The sequence below is a fragment of the Schistocerca nitens genome, chromosome 3 (assembly GCF_023898315.1).
Source record: "Schistocerca nitens isolate TAMUIC-IGC-003100 chromosome 3, iqSchNite1.1, whole genome shotgun sequence".
NCBI classification, from domain to species: Eukaryota; Metazoa; Arthropoda; class Insecta; order Orthoptera; family Acrididae; genus Schistocerca; species Schistocerca nitens.
Genome location: NC_064616.1, coordinates 830,885,264 through 830,901,197, shown reverse-complemented (window position 1 = coordinate 830,901,197; position 15,934 = coordinate 830,885,264). Strand labels below are relative to the sequence as shown.

The window sequence follows — 15,934 nt, the reverse complement described above, 5'->3', positions numbered from 1 at the left end:
GAACTGTACCGTTTGAATGTAAAATCAGTTTGAGGATCGGATTACTTTCAAATTTCCTTTTTCACGGAACACACACGACGGAGACAATGAGTTGTGACCTGTGTGCTGTAGGAGCAAATGGCAAGGGCAGTGTTACGAGTACTTGTCCTCAAGTTCTCTTCTACGTGACGAAAGACGTCTTCAAAGTCGAGAAATCTAGCGCGTCCGTGAAGCACCACAGCCAACTTCCTAGCTTCGAACGTGCCGATTTTTCTCAGCCGTTGTTGTAAACGGACGAAGGTGTTATATAATGTCATAATTACAACAGGGGCTGCCGAAGACGCCCTCTTCTCAGCTTGTGTGCTCACCGCAAAGTGGGAGATTTGATACTGATCCGATCTTCAAATTTTTTTTTTAATATTCTAGTGGCACATTTCTGGACGTAGGTCCCTTATAAGACTTCATCTACTAAGTCCCTCCTACAGCCCCTAGAAGCCTGTAACAGGAATTCTGAATCGCCCTCTATGGTTAGAGTCAAACCCACAACTAAATAGTCCTATTTTAAACACATTTAGCGCCATATGAAAGACGATACTGATGTGAGATAATAATTACTGGGGTCTGTGCAGTTCACGTTATCGTCGGGTAACAAAAAGAAAGATTTCTGTTTATACTGCAGGAGCAGAATCGAATGAAGCTGAAAGTGAACGATAGCAACATACTGTGGCCAGGAGCGACCCATGCAAAACCAGAAGGCTTCATGATCCCTACTAACCTAAAAGTGCTTACCATAGAGGAGAAGCCTTTTGTGTACGTGCGAGAGCTTGTGCACGAAGGAGACACGTGTACACCGGAAGAAATACCTTGTCCGCATTTCAACTCTACAGAGGAAGGTAAGACTGAACATGCGTCAGCTAATCAAAAACTTACAGTTTCACTAGCAGTCTTGCTGTTTGCTTGTTTTAGGGAGGAGGCGTGTAACAAGGCCACCTCAAGGAGATTAATGCCCAAAAATTTAAATAATTGTAAGAATGAGCTACAATGTGACATTGCAAATTGTTAATACAATATCTTTACGATAAATACAGAAAATATGGGATTCATCAAGAAAAGAACAGTTTGCAATGCTTCTAAATTACCTCTCTTTACCTGCTGATTTTGTTCTGATTTCTGTAGTGGCCCACAGCAAAAGCTCTAATACAGTGAATGAAAAACATTTTCTTTCCATATGCAATACAATTTAATTTTGCAGTAGTTTTCGTTATATTGTTCAGTGTTTTTAATAAATTTTGTATGTATTGTTGGTTCTTAAATTTACTTTAATTCCGATAACAATAAATCAAAAATCTGGAATGATGAAAGGAAATCACCTGAAATTTCGATAACTGAATCAATAATCCATCAACCACAGGCTTGTTAAAACCTACAGAGCGTATTAAACTGGTAGAATGCGGCTTCCTATAGTTTAATTCCTGATGCTTTTTCATTAATATTATGTAATAATCTGTTCCCTGCTGAAACTTTGTAATAATCTGTATCTTTCTGCAAGGCTCTGGCAAGGTTATTTCTTGGTACACTCTGCCTTTCTGTTGAAACTTCAACAAATATTTTGTGCTCTAACACACATGGAATTTCTAATTTCATGCACTCTTCAGTCCACTGCTCGTCGGCTGCTCCTGCTGATTTTTTTCTAAAATCGACCCTGAAAAAAACTTTATTTATATACAGGGGTTGGAGAAAAATATGGAAACACAGCGAGAAACGTATGCTTGAACATGAACGTAAACGCTAGCCGAACTTGCACATTGCGCTGCCGTATTTGAACATGAACGATACCTATACAACTGCCTCAACACGTTGCAAGTGGCAGTCGTGGTCAGAACTGCTGTGGCCGCCCACTTCATACATCGTAGCGCCTACTGCGTCGGCATCCCACTTCACGTCCAACCAACACGGAATGCCTCTATCACAGGGCGTATATTCACCAGGGAAACCTATGTCGTTTGCGTTGTCAAAACAAATACTTACCGGCGGCCATAACACAACACACCACCAGGTCTCCACCAACGGCGGCCACGGACCGCTACCCGTTCGCGGAGCCTGCAGAACAGCTTCACCAGAGGTGGCAGCTACCCCAAGAACTACTTTGATACGCCAGGCACGTGATCCCAAATAGTTCCGGCAGATACATCCGCCAATGGGCTTTATAAGGCGGCGCACTGCCGGCAAAAGGCAGTTCGACACACCACTTGCAAGGATACAGAGCTGCTGCCTCGGCAACCACGGCCAGACGCCTCTTCTACCAGCCCGATCTCTTGTAGATGGACTTGATATAGTCGACGAACCTCTTGACATTGTACAATTACTCATTGTGTTCGCTCCCCATGAAGAGTCGGGTCTTTCCTATTATTATTGGTTATTTTGTATTTGTGTCGATCCGCAGTTGGGGTTGAGTCGTTCGTTCTTTTGGAGATTGTGTTATTGTTTCGTTTTGGTAAGTCCAGTAAATTGTTTTCGGACTTGTTTTTTGCGCATTTCTAGTCTGCTAGCGCAGATACTTCAAGAACAGTGTCCTGGATAGTTGTGAGTGCAAGTCAATTCGAACGTGGGCAAATTGTTGGTGCTCAATGGCATCATGTCGAAGATTTATAGCACATACAGGGAAAGCGGAAAAACATCATCCGCTAAGTCACAACGTGGACGAAAGTATGTGTTGAGTGATCGTGACAGGCGGTCATTGAAGAGGGCTGTGACAAAAGAAATGGGACGATAGCTGCAAAAGTTACTACAGAACTGAATATCACTCCCCCGAACCCTTTCGGTTCCGTACTGGAATTCAAAAACCATTAATCAATGATGCAACTGCCGATAACAGGAAAACGTGGTGTCGAAGCAATCAAACCTGGACTGTGGAGCAATGGAAGAAATTCATTTGATCGGATGGGTCTTGTTTCACATTGTTTCCAACTTCTGGCCGAGTTTACGTCCCAAGAGTGAAACATGACGGGGGTTCAGCGATGATTTGGGTAGCCATATCGTTGCATTCGATATGCCCCATGGATACTCTGCAAGGTCGCGTTATCCCAAGGATGTAACAATTTAGGCTCATTAGGTACCTCCCATGGTACAATGTTTGTTTCTCAAGTACTGTGGTATGAATGGGACAGTGCTCCAATGGTTTAAATCATACCTAACTGGAAGAGTGCAGAAAGTTGAAATAAGCAGTTCACATAATATGCAAAAAATTGGTGATTTCTCAAACTGGGGAACAATCAAGAATGGGGTGCCGCAAGGTTCGGTCTTGGGTCCTCTGCTGTTCTTAATATATATTAATGACTTGCCATTCTATATTGACGAAGATGCAAAGCTGGTACTTTTTGCCGATGATACAAGTATAGCTATCACACCCAACAGACAAGAATTTACTGGTGAAATTGTAAACGATGTTTTTCAGAAAATCATTAAATGGTTCTCTGCAAATGGGCTCTCATTAAACTTTAACAAAACACAGTATATACAGTTCCACACAGCAAATGGAATGACACCATTGATAAATATAGACTTCGATCAGAAATCGGTAGCTAAGGTAGAATATTCAAAATTTCTAGGTGTATGCATTGATGAGGGGTTGAACTGGAAAAAACACACTGGGGATCTGCTGAAACGTTTGAGTTCAGCTACTTATGCTATTAGGGTCATTGCAAATTTTGGCGATATACATCTGAGTAAATTAGCTTACCATGCCTATTTTCATTCTCTGCTTTCCTATGGCATCATATTAGAGTGTTCATTGCACAAAAGCGTGTAATCAGAATAATTGCTGGAGCTCATCCAAGATCATCCTGCAGACACTTATTTAAAGAGCTAGAGATCTTCACTGTAGCCTCACAATATATATATATTCACTTATGAAATTTGTTATTAACAATCCGAACGAATTCAAAAGTAATAGCAGTGTACATGGCTACAACACTAGGAGAAAGGATGATCTTCACTACTCAAGGTTAAGTCTAACTTTGGCTCAGAAAGGGGTAAATTATGCTGCCACAAAAGTCTTTGGTTACTTACCTAATAGCATCAAAATATAGCATTTAAAAGGAAATTAAAAGAACTTCTTAATGACAAATCCTTCTACTCATTAGATGAATTTTTGTATATAATAAGTGGGTAATTTCCCTAACCCCCACAAAAAAAGAAAAAAAAATTAAAAATATTAAGTGTCATGTAATATTTTGTGTAATGTAATATCTTGTATAGACACCTTTTATAAACCTGACACGTTCCACATCATTACAAAGTGTCGTATTCATGATCTATGGAACAAGTACTAATCTAATCTAATCTAATCTAAATGACGCTGCTCTGTTCCAAGAAGACAGGGCCTTTGTTCACACAGCTCTTATCGTCCAGGACCAGTTTTATGAGCACGATCTCCCCAGACCACCACAGACACCAGATCTCAGTATTACTGCACCTTTGTTGTCTGCTTTGGAGAGAAGGGTACGTGATCACTATCCACTTCCACCATCGTTATCTGAACTTGCTCCTATTTTGCGAGAAGAAAATCATACAGGACCTGTAACCATTCCGAGACGACTGGAAGCTGTTCTGAAGGCCAATAGATTTCCTACACTCTATTAGACATGGTTATGAGTTGTGTTTTTCAGTGTTTCCATATTTTTGTCCACCCCTCTAGATTCTATCTGAATCAATCGTGGGCCATACTACCCAACCGAGGCTGTAAAGAAAAACGTTGAGTAGTCTCAAGACAAACTGAGACATTTGTTTAGAATTTTGACAATCTAGTTTACACTTAATTACCTTAGCTTTTCGTGTTACCTGACTCCAAAGACTCAGTAAAATATGTAAGCTGAGATAACGAGCTGCAGGAACAAAAGCAAACACGTACAGCCTGGTCCACAACACTGAATACAGTCTATCTTTCGTACGAACAGATCTAATCCACCCTCATAATTGGCACTTCGTGCACAGCATTGTAACGTTCTACCGCCTCCTGTGAGATGCTAGAAATTCTCAGTGGGCTGTACTGTCCAACCAGCTGTACCAACAGCCTCTCCCCTATACATCTATTAACGTAAATGTGTGAGATCACTTACACATTCTTTCAATGTGCGTAAATATGCTGATGAATCGAAACATTATCGCCACCGCCGACCATGAGATTAAATGCCGCTGGCTGGCTTTTCGGGTACGTAACGCGGTAAGAAACGTTTATAAGCAGGGAGATATCAAGCAGAAATCATTCTAGGGATGATATAGGACGCAAATGGAGAAATTCACAGACACAAGTAACTTTGATAAAGGGCAGATTGTTATAGCTCGGTGCTTGGGAATGAACATTTCAGAAACGATAATACTGGTCAGGTGTTCAAGTGCTACCATCGTGAGCATCCACGAAAAGTTGTTGTAGAGCAGTGAAACCACGAGTAGACGGCAAGGTGTTGGACGTCCACTCCTGATCGTATAAAGTGGAGGTTGGAAGGTTTCCCACTCTCTCAAGCGGGACACAGATATCTGTGGCAGATCTAACGACACAGTACAATGCTGGTGCTGGCACAGGTATTTCAGAGCACACCGTTCAGTACACATTGTTGAACATGGAGTTCTCCAGTAGACAACCCCTACGTATTCCCACTCTCATGCAACGTCATTATCAAATACAGTTGCATCGGGAGTATAATCATCGAGATAGAACAGCGAATCAAAGGAAACGTGTAAACTGGTCTAATGACTCACGTTTCTTGTTAGAGCAAGGACGGTGGGGGCAGTATTATGCTACAGAGTTAATTCACCTGGACTTTCATGGTACCTGTGGTAGTAACTGAATGTACCATGACAGCTGTAGACTACTTGATTATCGCAGATCACCTGCATCTCTCCATGTCTTCCCTGTCTGAGATGGCATCTTCCAGTAGGATAACTGTCCATGTCTCAAGGCCACAATCGTGCTACAGTGTTCTGAGAAACTTGACAGTGGAGTCACGTTGATATCTTGACCACCAAATTCGTCTGATCTGAAACTGATCGAAAACATCTGGGACACTATCGGGCATCAGCTCCTCACCCACAAATTATTATTAGTTTTTGTATTAGCACTCCGTCTTCAGGCCACCGAGTGGCCTACCGGGACCATCCGACCGCCGTGTGGAGGATGCGGATAGGAGGGGCGTGGGGTCAGCACACCGCTCTCCCGGCTGTTATGATGGTGTTCTTGACCGAAGCCGCTACTATTCGCTCGAGTAGCTCCTCAATTGGCATCATTGGCATCACGAGGCTGAGTGCACCGCGAAAAATGGCAACAGCGCATGGCGGCCTGGATGGTCACCCATCCAAGTGCCGACCACGCCCGACAGCGCTTAACTTCGGTGATCTCACGGGAACCGGTGTATCCACTGCGGCAAGGCCGTTGCCCTCGCCCACAAAACACCAGCCAATTATTTTCGGATGTCGCGTGCCCTGTGCATCGGCATCTAGTGCCATATACCGAGAACTTGTCCAACCTATGCTACACAGAGTCGTTACTGTATCGCATTCCAAAGATGGGCCAACACGCTATCAAGCAGGTGGTGGTAATGTTTTCGCTCATCAGTGTATTTCAGTACAGTGAAAAATTTGTAGTCAATACTGATTACAGTTGCATGTAAAATTTGTCTTAAGCATTTTGATCAATTATCTAATATGAAACATTTGTTTTATTTTAGTCTTCTGCTGTAAAGGATTCTGCATGGATCTCTTAAGGGAGCTAGCACGGAACATAAATTTTACATACAATCTGACATTGTCACCAGACGGCCAGTTTGGTAGTTACATCATCAAGAACAGCTCAGGTAATTCATCGACATACAAGAGTAAAAAATTTCTCAATCTTTCATTAATGAAGACGGGAAACAAATTCAGTTCAGTTCTTTTTATAATGTTTACTTTAAGCGTATTAGTAGCGTTATATGAATGCGGACTGTAGCATTTATGGCTTTGTTTTGCAATATGTGGACTTTGTCTGTCCCTGTATCCCAGCAGATGTTCACACAACTTTCCCGCTGAGTGGACGTCTGCATCTACATTCACAGCCATACTGTGAAACTACTGTAACGAGCGTGAGAGAGGGTATCTCTCATTAGGTTTTCTTCCCATTCCACCCTCAAATGGAGTTTGAGAAGAATAAATTCTCAAATTTCGTTTGATATTCCATAGAATCGTATTTTCGTTGATTAGCATTGGTATGGTACTGAGTCAAACACTTTTCGGAAGTCAAGAAATACTGTATCTGCCGGTCTTCTTCGATGTCTGGATTTCAAATTGTCATTTAAGAATAGCAAGAGATGGGTTCTTCATGACCATTGTTATTGGAATCGAGGCTTAATGGCATGGAAAAGGTTACACAGTTGTCAGATTTCCCCCACCCCCTATGCCACAGGCCAACTGCTCTTTGTATAAAATGGGCGGAATTTCGAAAATTCGTGGGAAATTCAAAGTTTGGTGCGAATTTCAAAATGGCTTAATTGTACTAGAGGGTTTTCAACTTACTCCTATTCCGTCACTGAGGAAGTGGGGCTGTTGTACTAAGTATAAAGTGGTGAAAATTTTTTAAAAATCCAAGATCGAGAATTCTCATGTTGATGGTAGTAGGTCAATTGTGCTAAATATAAAATTAAATACGGCCACTGGCTGATATAACTGTGGAAGTAGGTCACTTGTGCAAAGTGTAAAATCCAAGGTGGCTGATCTGGGATACTGGTAACACCTTTATGAGACCAGAATTCAAGATGCTATGACAAAGGGAAATAACCTGTCTGTTGTCCTAGTTAACATGTTTTCCCCAAGCTATTTCTCACTCAGACTATTTACAGCAATCGTATTACTTACAGAATTTCTGGGATTTCCCCTCTGATGTCAGCATTTAAACAGTTGTCACCCAAAGTCTTTAAGTTCGATCTAAAATTCAAAATGGTCAACACATATGTCATACAGCCTGTTACTATGGAAGTAGGGCTGTTCTCCTAAGTATAAAATGGTGGGATATCCAAGATTGGGTATTGTCACGTTGGTGTAAGTAGGTCACTTGAGTTAAATCACTCGCCTTATGCAAAGAATATTCCTCCCCCCCCCCCCCCTCCCCATAGGTCCAACAGTGTCCGTTAGACAAAAGATGCCAGTCTGGGTAGGGCAGGGGGAATTAACCTGTCTTCTGCCCTACCTAATATGATTTCCCCAAGCTATTAATCACTCAGACCTGCAAGGCTATTTATAAAAAGCAGATCACTTACAGAATTCCTGGGTTTTTCCCTCCCACATCGCCATTTAAATAGTTTTCATGCGGACTCAACGTTGGCCACAATCACTACTGTGCTGCCATCTGTTGACCTGTGTACCAGGCAGTGCTGGGCCAATGCTGCCACCACCACTGCCACCGTCACCACCACCACTAGAGACTGGACCCCATACTGGACTCCATAGCTATCGTCCAAGGGCTGACAAAACCCTGGAAACTGAATGGCACAGAGAGCGTGATGTACTATTATAGAGATGCCACTTCTGCCTACAATTCCAGAGCAGCTGGCACCCCATGATATAGTTAGGAATGCAGACAGATGCTCGCCTGTTGCCCACTACGACAGTGCATCCCCAACAGAGCCAGAGCAGTCTACGAGACGACACAATTTTCAAATGTATTCCAAAGGGTACACAATTTTACACCTAAACACACTCGTTTTTTATGACAGGACTGCGTCCTATTGTGGTAGACGAAGGTGCTGTAACAGTTCTGACATTCCATAACTCGAGCAGCCTACATGACTCTCTGAAAACTGCTGTTCAGTTATCAACTGATATACGTTTGGTGTGAGATAACTAAAGTTACTTGATTGTTTCTCCAGCCCCATGGTTATATGACAGATTAATGAATTACCTGAATAAATACAATCTTTTAAGCGAATCACAGTTTGGCTTCCAAAGTGGCAAAAATACAGTCAGCCATAGTAGAATTCACAAAAGTTGTACTTGATGCTCTTGATAAAGATGAATGTGTCAAAGGCATGTTTTTGGATCTTTCTAAGGCGTTCGATTCAGTGGATCACAAGATTCTATTAAATCAATTAGAATCATTAGGATTACGATGGGTAGCTAATGACTGGTTTCGATCATACATAGCATATAGGGTACAAAGAGTAGAGAAACACATACTTCAGATAGATCTAAACATTTATTAAAACACTTATAGGGAACCAAAATACGTTAATATAGGGGTTTCCGAAGGTAGCATATTAGGACCGATACTATTCCTGATATACATCAATGACTTCCCCAGTAGTGTTACTCATGGTGAAAAAATTCTCTTCGTAGATGACAGCAATATTATAGTCACTGAGAAAACAAGAGAACTCCTTGCCCAGAAAGCAAATGAAACTCTCAAGGAAGTTTATGATTGGTCAATAAGCAATAAAGTGACATTAAACATAAAGAAAACTAATGCCATGAATTTCAGTTTGAAAAATGACAATGTCAAACTAAATGTAGATGGCACCTCTTTAGACTATGTAACAAATGCAAAATTTCTAGGAATGAATATTGATTCTCAGTTCAAGTGGTGTGAACACACAAAGGTACTTGCAAACAGAATGTCATCAGCATTTTGTGCCTTTAGAATCCTAAAAATTACCTGTTATGCAATACATTTTATACATTGAAGGATTACGTAGATAAAACAGAGTAGGGGTTTGACAAAAAAAATGCTATACAAATAAATAATAATGATGATTATAAAACATCCAACATTCCACATAACACCTCCACTTTATGTTTTTTTCCCTTCTCTTTTCCTTTCTACAAATACTTACCCCTAAGCTATGCATAGCACAATACTAACACCTCTTCCTCTTTCTGAGCTCAACATCTCACTCATTATGGAGGGATGCTGACTCAGTTTTTCAGGATAGCAAAAGGGAAGTTGCGGTACAGAAAATAGCCCAGATATCACCACTGTGTGTTTGTGTGTGTGTGTGTGTGTGTGTGTGTGTGTGTGTGTGTGTGTGTGTGTAGTGAATGAATTGTTATGAAACAATGTTCGTATAGTGTGTGCAGTGACTGATAGTGAGATATGAGTGAACAGTGTGGCATTACATTATTTAATAAATTTTATTGTATACCAGGAGTAAATCTAATGATTGTCTCTAACAAGAAGTCTGTAAATATATGTGTATACGAATTAGCCTATTTTACATTGGTCTAAACTTGTAAATACTTTGACATGTCCTATATCCTTGTAAAAAGAGGATGAATAAAGCTGCTACTACTACTACGACATACTCTAGCGCCATTTGTGGTCTTTGTTGGAGTCTGATTAATCTTTTTTAACAGATGTAGCCTGATTCCGATTCAATGAAACAATGCTTTGTTATTGTACTGTTCTTAAACTATAACTGCTTTTTATTATATGTGGACAGGATGGATAGCATGCGTGAAGACATCGTTGGTACACATTTTGCATAGAATACCATGATGATTGTGCGTAGTACAAGCCATTGGTAGGTTTCGGTGTCTGGAGACATAAGGCATCAATTTATTCACGAAACTCGCGTAAACTGCGTGCACAGAGCGGTTTCTCAGCAGAATGAACGGTAACCGCGAAGGGATGGGGAATTCTCGTCAGACACTTGTCAGAGTATTGCGAGAAAAGTGAAATCGTTTGTACAGAAATCCAACGACTCAGTTTTACACTTAACACACTATTAATATGATTTCAGAACTGCAAGGTTCCTGGACTTTTAGTCATCCGAAATGCAACGCCGTTCACATTTCGATGTAGGAAATCTATTTCCATAACCCGACATACGTTCACATAACGAAGTTGTCTTCTACAGAGCTCCATACGTTATGGTCGCAAACTTTAAGAGGGCGAGACTAATACCTTGTACACCAAATAAAACAATAATTCTTCAAACTCTTTGCAGGTTTCTGGAGGTGTATGACCAAATTCACATCCAGTTGTGGTTCAGACATTATGTTATGTTCACATCACATCAGAAAGGGGTAAAATATGCTGCTATAAACATTTTCGACAAATTACCGGATGAAATAAAATGTCTGACAGACAGGAGTAATAGCTTCAAAAATAAATTGAAATCATATCTCCTTGACAACGCCTTCTATACCATAGATGAATTCTTGAACAGGAATAAATAAATCTATAAATATAGTATATGCATTGTGTGCCATTTAAGGGAATGGGGTAAATAATAGAAATATTAATCTTTAACTCTCTTGTTTCAGATGTGCATTTCTTGTACACTTCACACGTTCCACATCCTAACGGCTACCGTACCGCGCGATTGATCAATGGAACACGCAACCAACCTCTAAAATGATCGTCAGCTAATATTTTAGTTAATATTAATAATAGACATCTGGCTTTCGCATATGCGAAGGTACGAAATGACGTATGCGTTTTCAGCTACTTTCAGCGTCATTTCAGTTTCCCAATTTCTACTACTTTTGAATTTCTTGGGGAATTTCTAAATAATTTCTGTCCAATGCAAATGTGCTTCCCTCAACAACAGCGCTTGTGTAGAGTATATAGTACCTACAACCCCAGAAAAATTTGAACGGAGTGCAGTGAGATAATGCTTGTTAATGTTTTTGCAATTCAGATGATAACACTTCCCACTCCATACGATGTAAGATGAAAGTGCAGAACATCCAGAGATGATTATTTAACGCCATCCAAGAGTCCTTATATCCATGTGTTAAAGTAAATTCAATAGATCAGTTCTACAGTGGCCTACAGGACACACAGAACTGTAGTCATCCCTCCTATAAACAGAAAGCGATATAGTATTCAGTCGATATTAAGCTATTACTCACATAAATTATAACTGTTTTATGTTGTACATAGGACATCCAATTTCTCCACGAGAGTTCGTATGGTACTGTCATCTAGGGTTTAACATCAGGTGGGCCTGTGAACCACTGAGCTCAGTGTCATTGTAAGGAAGATGAAAATTGGTACTTTAAGGAGAGACCTCATGATAGTAGGTCTAGAATATTGTCTTGATTAAGACAGTGGAAGCAGAAACGGATATGTGCTGTTTATGATTTTGGTCACTCAGTGATCCTAAGAGCAAAGTCTGATGACAAGTGTCACAGGTTTGCGATTGAAGATGCATGATAGCACAGGATATCCATTCGGAAGTATTGCAGAAGATGTGCAGTGAGTTAACTGTGAGACATATGCAGTGCATGTTTCTACAGGATTTCTTAATCACTCCTGATGGATCCAGGTGTGATTCCTTCAACAAGATGATTGTGTTGGAATTCTTTTGCTGATCAAGGTTGCAAGATATACTAGATGTGATGCAGAAGATTCATCGAGAAGCGACTACAGCATTTCACTGTAGGGCATTCCCTGCAGTTTGTCTACATTACTGCATCACCTTCCAGCCAATAGCACACACTTAACGCTGCTGAAGTACTGAGACTACCATCTCAGTAAACTATTTATGTTCATCCTCAAACCAAAGTAGATCAATGCAACCCTCATACCATAGACACTTATTCTGCTGGAAAAAAAGAACTCATTATGTAATAATAGACTACAAATGTCAGACATCTCAGAACACATAACCAACAAACACAGACATCAAGTGGTTCCAAGGGATTTCTGTATCACTTGTGATGAACAGCGCAGTTTGCTGTACTCTATCATGATTAAGTTTTATAACACAATCAGTTATAAGGATGTTTGTGCAGAAAAATGTTCTGTATCAGTTCTTAAGAGATGTGTGGCCATTGTGGCTCGGTTGGTGGTGTACTAGTACAGGGTGCGGCAGTCAAACCTGCATTTATTATTAGTGCGCGGAAGTGTTGGAAGTAGTGAGGGGAGAGTATCCAAGGTCACCGCTGCGTTCCCAACAGAAAGCATTTCAGTAGCCATGGAGCAGTGGACTAAGCAACAACGGTTGTTTGCAGTGAAAGCGTTCTACCCAAGTGGTAGCTATGTAGCCGCTCAGCGTCTTTTCCAGGCGCATTTTCAAATTAATCGTAATAGGCCAGTGCATTCAATTAACTCAATAAAATGGCTCTGAGCACTATGGGACTCAACTGCTGAGGTCATTAGTCCCCTAGAACTTAGAACTAGTTAAACCTAACTAACCTAAGGACATCACAAACATCCATGCCCGAGGCAGGATTCGAACCTGCGACCGTAGCGGTCTTGCGGTTCCAGACTGCAGCGCCTTTAACCGCACGGCCACTTCGGCCGGCGCTTAACTCAATAAGAACTTGGGTCGAAAACTTTGAAAACGTCGGTGAAACAACAAGGAAAAGAGGTGGCAGAGCAAAGACAGTGCATACTCCCGAGAATGTGGAACGTGTAAGAATTGCTGTGGAAAGAAGCCCCTGGAGATCATCGCGTAGACAGAGTGTTGCGCTTGGAATTTCTGACAGGGCTGTCTAAAGGATTCTGAGGTTAGACTTGCATCACCACCCATACAAAATCCAAGTGGTTAACGCTTTGAATAATAACGACTTCGTGGTCCGACAGCATTTCTGTGGAAGTCTTTTGCAAATGATTGAAGAAAACGAGGAACTTGTTCGCAACCTCTGGATGAGTGACGAGGCACATTGTCACCTCAATGGATATGTGAACAAACAGAACTTTAGATATTAGTGTGATCAGAACCCTCACCAACTCCACGAAAAGCCCCTGCACTCTACCAAGGTAGCAGCTTGGTGTGCATGTCCTCATCGGGAATAACAGACACTTATTTTTTTCAGAACGAAAGAGGGAAATCTGTTACTGTGAATGCTGAGCGCTATTCAGCAATGTTAAGGACATTCTTCATACCTCAGCTTTCTCAATATGCAGTGAATGATGAAAAATTGTTTCAACAAAATGGAGCAACGAATTACACAGCCTGCGTGAGCACTAATGTTCTCAATGAAATTTTTCCCAACCGGGTGATTACAAGAATGGAGCTATTGCCTGCTTGCCCACCCCCCCCCCCCCCCCTTCCCATTCACCTGACCATACACAGCTTGTGATTTTTTTTTTCTTATGGCGTTATGTTAAGAGCACAGTGTAGACCTCATAACGCTGGTGATCTCAAAGCAAGAATACGGTGCGAGAATACCGTGATCGAGAAGTACGCCATCCTGCTGATGTTTTTTCCAAACAATGGAAAAAATGTGTTGATGTTTCTTAAAAGCTTTTTAACGTAGAATAAGACTGTATGAATAAAATTTTGAAATCTGCATCCATGTTTATTTTACATTCATTTTCAAAATGCAGGTTTGACTGCTGCACCATGTAGTTGTAGTAGTATTAGTATTAGTAATAGTCCATTCAAATAGATCCCCAACTACAGCTCATACCAAAGACACTTAACTACCTCTTAACTACCTGCACCACGGCGACCACACACTCGTTTGGTGAGCGATAGTTTTATTTTTAAGTAACACTGATTATCAGTCTAAGTATGGCTTTCTCTGCTGAAAATTTGACACCGATGCGGAAACATCGTTAAACTATAACTATCAATACTATAAACGCAGTGCAATCTAATTCGCAGGCTTGGACTGCATTTTTAAGTGATTCCTCACATAAATTGTATGTGTTTTATGTTGTACATAGGACATCTAACGTTTACAGCAGATTTCTAATCAGCAGTCACCTCTTGCACCATGCTCAAGAATATATTGGAGCAGTATCCAGAAATGTTGTCACACAAACTCCATGATTCACTGAAGCAGGAAACCGAAAACTGTTTCCGGACGTAGAGTTTCCACTATTTCCAACGTCTATGCCATTAACATTGCATACTACATGAACGAATGTGGTATTACTCTTTGCAACGTTAATTGTGTTGTTATAGGACTGTCTTTAGATCGAGAAGTCAATGTAACGTTAATTAATTAAAATCCACGATTTTCTGACATGAAAGTAACACTGTGAGATGATGGTTAATATCAATTTTATTGGAATTCAGCACAAAATAACTGCAATGCCCAACAGCCAAACGCTGACTGTTTAACTGGATTACAGTGTGTAAGAACTATCCAAGAATCATGAAAATATACATCAACAACAAGAACATCGCATAGGACACTCCTTTCCAGAAACCAGATGCTTGTCAGAAAAACCTTCCAGCGTGTGATATTCTTATGTGTATAGATTTTGTGGAATATCCTTGTGAAGCCTTATAGAGGTCATCCACCAGAACACACCAAAAGAAGTCTTTGCTATGAATTTCTAGCCACATATGACATTCCAACACAGTAAACCACTTAGAAAAACTGTGTTATTTCTGGTCTACATGCTCGTATATCACTACCACACAGGTAGTAATTAGCATCAACACGTCTAAACCAGAATCACAATCCATCAGCTATTTATAGCTGACCTACTTCCTCCCAACACTATTTAAGTTTAGAATTAACGATGGCGGTCCTGGATGGCCATCTGCGACATTTTTGATGATGCCAGAGACCGAGATGGCGATTTGCATCGTCATCAGTCGTATCAGAATCCAACATGGTTGGCATAAGTGTACAGGTGCAGTTCAAAATAGTTTTCCAATTTTTGTGGTGCTGCAGTTTGGCATCTCCGGCATTCAGGCTTACAAGCCATCAAGAAGATCCACAAGTTGTGCTCTGTACACCACAGAAAAAGATTAATCATCATCATGAAGAATCATCACAGGTCTACCACCTCCTAACAGAAAAATTTGATTCACGCAGGTGGGTGTCAGTACAAACTGATTCATCTCTCTCATCATTATTATCATTATTCATTCTCTCTGTCTCTCTCTCTCTCTCTCTCTCTCTCTCTCTCTCCATCTCTCTCTCTCCATCTCTCTCTCTCCTCTCTCTCTCTTTACAGTTCCCGATTCATTTGAGCAGCATCAGAAATCAAGTAGGCATATGCAGATACACTCCCTGGTCC

General features: G+C 40.9%; 1 protein-coding gene and 1 pseudogene across 1 annotated transcript in view; one reads left to right on the top strand and one right to left on the bottom strand.

Annotated features, from left to right (window-relative positions):
• The window catches only part of LOC126248855 (glutamate [NMDA] receptor subunit 1), a 613,579-nt gene that overhangs the window by 488,996 nt on the left and 108,649 nt on the right, over nt 1–15,934 (top strand). The window contains exons 10-11 of the mRNA XM_049950286.1: nt 659–872; nt 6,702–6,827. Coding sequence (XP_049806243.1) covers nt 659–872; nt 6,702–6,827 — 340 coding nt within the window. The remainder of the gene's footprint in view (nt 1–658; nt 873–6,701; nt 6,828–15,934) is intronic.
• On the bottom strand, nt 6,294–6,411 carry LOC126250057 (5S ribosomal RNA; annotated as a pseudogene).